This window comes from Dendroctonus ponderosae, unplaced genomic scaffold (genome assembly GCF_020466585.1).
Source record: "Dendroctonus ponderosae isolate FM_Combo_2020 unplaced genomic scaffold, Dpon_F_20191213v2 Dpon_F_20191213_4, whole genome shotgun sequence".
In the NCBI taxonomy this organism is placed as follows: Eukaryota; Metazoa; Arthropoda; class Insecta; order Coleoptera; family Curculionidae; genus Dendroctonus; species Dendroctonus ponderosae.
In genome coordinates, this window is record NW_026018611.1 from 6,543,669 (window position 1) to 6,550,318 (window position 6,650).

The window sequence follows — 6,650 nt, forward strand, 5'->3', positions numbered from 1 at the left end:
AATTCTCTTCTCAAGCTTCGTCTATTCCCTGTATATTTTGTGTAAAACTTTCAAATAAATTGTTCATCAGTTGGAAGTTATGACACTTTTTAGAGCGTTGCAAATTTTGAAGGCGGTTTTTACTAATTCTGAGGTGTGGAAGTGTCTTTTTGCATGCCAATAAGTTTTTTCTCAACTTTCCCCAATGGTTTTCAAACGTTTTGAGGAAGTTTCTAGTTAATACCTCAGTTGTTTAGGGAGTTGTAATATTTTTAGAGAGGTATTGCAAGCTATAGTTTTTGTTTATCTTTAAACTGAAGTTTAAAAATTTCCCAAAAATCAGACTTTGGGCCAATGAATACCAATTTTCTCCTCAATTTTCATCAGTTCTCTGTCCATATCGGGCTAAAGTTTCAGATAAATTCGTCATGTAGTTAACAACTTGTGATTTTTTTTAGATTGCTTTGCAAGTATTATCGGCGCTTTTACCAAATACAGAGGTTTGGGAGCGTGGGAAAAATCAGTGGCTCCTCCGGTGTTTATAGTTTTTTAATAAATAAAAACACACAATAAACTAAAAGCAAGTAACAAAACAAAACAATATATTTTCATTTTCAACACAAATATCCAAAATTTGGAAAAACAGTTCTACTCCATGGTGCTTAGCGCACTCACTAGTATTGTACAAAAAAAGCGCCTAAAAACTCACTAACATTATAACCTCCTATTCATTCAGCCTTATGCACAAGTCTAAATATCAGTTTTTTCCGAATGAAAAAACACTAGAACTCTTTTGCCAATATCAACAACCTAAACTCTAAATATACAGTCTACAGTCCCTAAAACTATGCAGTTTATTCACTGTTTAGTTCAGCATTAAAGCACATCCCTTAAGTAAATCGGTGAAAACCCAATCAGTCTCTATTGGCTTTTTCGCTTGGAGTCTCGCTTTCGTAAGTAGAAGGCGTTTAGCTTGTGACCAATCGCTGTAATGAAGCTGGCACTTAAAACTAAGAACCCTAAACCTACAGGAACAGTATTTTGGCACAAATAGAACAAACATACAGACAATTGCGTTGTCATCACAGCTACAGTCAGGTAGAACGCCAAGGAAATCACCCAAGCAGTTTCAATGGCAATCAGAAGACGCTCATTCAAATTGGCAATGATTTGCAACAGCACCGTTTGAAGGTCCAGTTTACATGTTTGGCCGCTCGAATCGCCCGACTTGGCCCCTTTTAACAAGAACTTGAAAAGCACCGAGCCGAAAATTAACGATCGAAACATGAAAATCGTCTTTTCTGTGGATGAATGCAGACTGTTCTGTCCAGTTTTCAGCCAAGTGGTAATGATGGCTGGCAGGAAATAGGATTCGGGCGAACAAATTAGCGTGTTTATTTGCTTGATGGTGTCAATGCTGCAGGAGCGGTTGAAGTGGGGCTTTTCCTCCATTTTGGAGGGATTTTTCGATAATGTGGCCACTTCCTTCGGCAGGATGGTGGATACGTGGCTCTGCAGGATGGCAGTCGACATTTTCTAGTGGCTTTTCTGCAAGAAACATCAGAAAAATATCAGGAAATGTGTTTGAGGCTGCAAGAACATTGCTAAAATTACGGACGTATTTTTAGCAAAGTTTAACGTTCTAAATGGACTAATGAAAGAAATAGAAAGCATTCGCTGAACTACATTGCCACGAAAGACAATGTTATTGTATGGAAGTTCCAAATTTGGACGACGAGACCTGGCTTGCAATATTAAGAACTGCGGACGTCATACCCTTAATTGCGCGCAGGAAATTGATATTAGTGCCAGCAGTTGCATTTGAATTCGCAGGAATTAATTGATCTGCGCAAGGAAATATGAAGATGAATTTACAGCGTTTAAAGAAAATTCAGTTTTTTTTGTTTAAATCCCAATAATTATACAAGTAAGGAGCAGGATTTTTTCCATTTTTCTGCTACTGAAAGGAATTAAAGCGCAATCGTGTTTTCGGTGCAGAAGCCTTTTTTTGGCCTTCATGTCCATTAGGTTTCTTCAATTTTCGGCATTACCATCACTAGTAGAGGGTTTTTTTACAGCAAGTAAATGTTTGCAAAATAAACCAGGTAAACTTGCAAGTTAGCTTTTCGCCAATTTCTTTATTAAACAGTTTTTTGTCCAAAAAGTCTTAAAATTGTCGGTTTGTTTCTTAAAAAATTAAAATCTTTTGCTCGGAAGAAAACTGAAAAATTATGTAAAAATTCATGAAGAACATGTGTCCTTTTTCTGTAAGTGCGAGTAAATATTTGCTTTTTTGTTTAATGAACGATGTCATTGTAAAACTTTTCATCAAAGAAAAAAATGGAAACCAAATAACCTACCAATTTTTAATATTTTAAATCTGTTTTTAAATTTTTTTCTTTTACATTTATTGCCACTATTTGGTCTCCCAAAGCTTCTTACAATTAAGTTGCACCACCCTGTATAACTTGTGAATTTTCGAACGTTTCCAATTTTGAGTGGAAACGCTTAAAGCAAATTTTTAGAGCACAGTGACGATTTAGTGGGAATAATTGTTGCTCATTAAAATTGCCGTTAAACTACCGGCAAATGATTTTTTGTGCAATTAATTGCATTTTTTCTTCTGCGATCCAATATAAAATTCTAACTTCGAAATTTGTTTATGATAAAGAAAAAATTGTTGATTTAGTAGGAATAATTGCCACTCCTCAAAATTGCTGTTAAACAACCAACAAATGAGATTTTGTGCAAATAAATGCATTTTGTCGTCAACCAATGAAACTAGAAATTTGATTGTTAATTAAATATCAATTGTGATCAATTGATAAATCAACTTCAAACTTTCCTAATAAAAGCGAAAAAAATGTCGTTTCAGTGAAAATAATTGCGACTTTGGATAATGTAGTTAAACGCAGTGAAAAATTGGTTCTGGTCCCATTAATTGTGTTTTCTTATACATTTTTTTCATCCAATTAGTTCGGATTAAAGTTCAAGCTTTGTCGCGGCCGCAATTGATAGAATTAGCGATTTAGTGGGCAATTGTCGCTGTTCGGCTTTGAACCCTAAATATTAATGGAAATGTATACAAATTAATGATAATTTTCCGATAATTTGCCATAATATGACTGATAGGGCGGATAATTGATGTTACCTTCTAATAATTGATAATAACAAATAATTAACTTTTGGGGAAATTTTCGCAATTATAATCGCTAGTAAATGGGTTTTTGTGCGTAAAAGTGAAACTAATATAGTTGAAGCTTTGTTGTCGTCCATTGTCTTTTCATCAAATTTTGCGTTTTGTAACGCAATTTTTAATTGTTTTTGAAAACGTTTAAACAGCGGAGTTTGATGCGCTTTTGGTATCTTTTTCTGTTCCCCAGATATATCGGTTGCAAATTTTCAAAGGTTCACTCTGTATATGATCTGGCAGTTTCGTCGTCTAATCTCTAACGCATCGTTATCCAATGTTTGCTCTATTTAAGGTTTCCTGATAAATTCCCATTGTTCCGAAACTTCTAGTTTTTCCTATTCGATAAATAAACATTGTTTATTTACTACCTGCTAGGTGCAATAATGGATAGAATTCCTGAATTCAGCAAATAAAGCAAAGGTCAGCGGCACGTTGTGTTTGCTCGGTTTCAATGACGCCAATTAATTAAAATGTAAAATTCCCAATTAGTAATGGTTCCAATTAGGTTTTTGCACCATTTCAGGGGGAATTTATATGAAAATTACAGATACCGACCTTCAACTTGTAGACTTTGAACCGCGACATGCACTTTTAGTTTCTTTAAACCCGTGAATCAATAAGAAATGGATTTGAGTCATTTCAAATATTTTAAATTAATGTTTTCGTCTTATGTAACCGACTGAGTTTTTCTAATGTTTTTCACTTAAAAACTACGACTCCAAACACTTGGATGTTGGACGCTTATTAGTAATAACAAATGATTTATCGGTTACTAAGCACGTAAATAGTATGGGTTATCAAGACCCATGGTTGAAAAGGCCGCCGGGATCAACAGATCTGAATCATTCGGATTCCGCCTCATGGGGTGATTTTATATAAATACCTCCTGGAAAACTACTTTCTAACGCAGGTCCACACTTTACATGTTTATTTATCCCTGAACCAGTCTACCTGTACAGAGTGTTTCAAAAAAACCAATCCGAAATTATCATCAATGCCCACAGACGAGAGTTAATTGTGGGAGACGCTCAGAGTTTTTGGTCCCTCAGTAGAATTGAATGGTTTATTCACACTTCCATTGAATTGCAAAGATGCTTTTAGCACAACGTTTCGGCTGGTAGAATCTCCAACCGTTTTCTCCTTTCATCGAGTGAAAAGGTTCTTAAACCATTTTTTTAAGTTGCTTTTTTTCAGCATCCTGTATAGTGCTTTTCAAAAATTACAGGCAGTTTGGGCAAAAAAATTAATAAAATCTGTTAATTTTGTGGTTTTTGCGAATGCTCTTGATGACTAATGATCAAACGTTCAATCTGATCCTAATTGACACACTAAACAGTTATTTTCAAACATTTTTATCAGCATCGACCTCTTTATCGTGTTAGACGTTAAACATGCGTTAATTACAAGCGAATTGGGCGAAAATCATTCGAAAAAAGCGTGCTAATTTGATGTTTGCATATCCAAAAAAAACTCGTTTTTCTGCAAATAATTGTTATTAACTGTCCATTAAAGTTTAAACTAAACTTACTAGTTTAATTGAGAAAGTTTTCGCATTGTTTTCTTCCTGACAAGAAGACAAATCTTTGAAAAACCAAAGCGCGAAATCTTCTTCACACGAAGAAAACATCCTCATCTTCAACTTACCTTTGGGTGAGTTAATTATTCACAGTCAGCTTGGATTTTTTGCTCAGTTCCTCAAACTCCAAAGCGCATTTTCTTCAAGCGAAAACTACACACTGATCCAAGAAATGTTACCATCAACTGTTGAGGTCGAGCTGCAAACATTCCATATCACTTGAATTGCACTCTGAAATGTTCAAATTTCAAAAACACTGATCAAAATTCGTTGAAATGTTGAAAGCGGCAAATGATAAATGTGAATGAAATGATCGATTCTCTTGGGAGCATAAAGAGGCCTTCAAAGTGTGCTTGGATTGTTTGGAGGCCGGCGTAACGTCCCCACTTGGATTATTGTGACTGGTCAGAGGCGGCGCAAATGGGGCCATTGTTTTTAGCAATTGTTCGTTCAAATGGTGCAGGTTTAATGCAAAATTGATCTAGGACGAAGTAAAAACGTACTGGGCAACGCTTGGGTGAATGGCCAGAATTAACTGCGGCAGAAAGACAATTTTGGCTCAAATTTTTCGTCTAGTTGGTGACGATTTTCTACTGCACTGGCCGTTTAATTGTTGTTAATAATGGATATCCTATCCCGTGTTAATCACGTAGGAAGAAACATGATTTGAGCATGTTCTCCGTATGTTGGTCGCATCCAATTTATAAACAACGATTGTGTAATAAACAGTTGTTAACTCACAAGAATAGGAAAAATTTGAATGGATCCTATAGAATCAACTGCAAAAATCTTGCAGAAAAAGTGTTGTTAGGAACAAGTTCTTGTAAATTGGGGAAGAGTTTACAGGCTAATAAGGGAAACTTACCTGCTGCATTTTATGGATAAACAGCATTTTTCGCTGATTTTCTGCGGCATTAACAGATTGCTGATTGATTTTGGAACATTTTGGATCGCCGTAAAAACAAAAACATATTTTTTTAGTGGATATTTGAAGATGATGAGAAGATGGCCAAGATTCCTTGGGCCAAATAAATGGAAGATTGTCGATCGGAAGACGATCCAAAATCTTCCAAAATCACTTATATCCGTAAAATGCAACAAATGAGTCTTTCTGGACCTTAATTTCTCATCTGAAATCCGTTTTTGAGAAATACACAGTAAGTTGCCCAAAATCTTGACTTTTGCGGCCTTGGTGAATATTGACCTAATAGAGTGCGTTTAAGCTCCAGCGCACCTTGTGCTTTTAAAAAATCGTAATTTTCACTCCAGAGCAGGCAGCAACTTGAAACTCTCCTTCTTTATAGAAGCCACTTGGCTCTAAAACTTGTCGAAATTTCATATAAATCGCCCAAAAGCCTGATTTTTGTCGGCTCTGGAAATATTGGACCAAAAAGCGCATCTGTGTCGTGTGCACCTTGTGTTTGAAAATTTCGTAACTTCCAATCTAGAGCAAGTAGCAACCTGAAACTCTCCTGTTTCTTAGACAAAACTGGAGGCTCAAACGTCTGAGGATTTGATACAAAATTGCCCAAAAGTCTGAATTTTGCCGGCTTTGTAAATATTTTTCTAAAAAAGTGCGTTTTCGCTCAGGCCCACCTTATGCTAAAAAAATTCGTAACTTGCAATAGAAATCAGGTAGCAACTTGAAACCTGAATCTAAAACTTGTGGAAATTTAATATAAATGCTCAAAAGCCTGATTTTTTCGGCTCTGGAAATATTGGCCTAAAAAGCGCGTCTTCAGTCATGTGCACCTTGTGTTTGAAAAATTCGTAATTTTCAATTTAGAGCAAGTAGCAACCTGAAACTCTCCTGTTTCATAGGAAACACTTGAGTCTAGAACGTCTAACGATTTGATACAAAATTGCCCAAAAGTCTGAATTTTGCCGCCTTAGTAAATATTA

At 35.7% G+C, this 6,650-nt stretch overlaps 1 protein-coding gene across 1 annotated transcript; it reads right to left on the bottom strand.

The window, feature by feature from the left end:
- Positions 1–564: 564 nt before the first annotated feature.
- Positions 565–5,155, bottom strand: LOC109537144. Its single transcript, XM_019903745.2, has 2 exons — positions 4,817–5,155; positions 565–1,527 (listed from the first exon to the last, which is right to left on the bottom strand). The coding sequence occupies exon 2, from the start codon at positions 1,510–1,512 to the stop codon at positions 901–903; it is 612 nt and encodes a 203-aa protein (XP_019759304.1). The 5' UTR covers positions 1,513–1,527; positions 4,817–5,155; the 3' UTR covers positions 565–900.
- Positions 5,156–6,650: the final 1,495 nt, after the last annotated feature.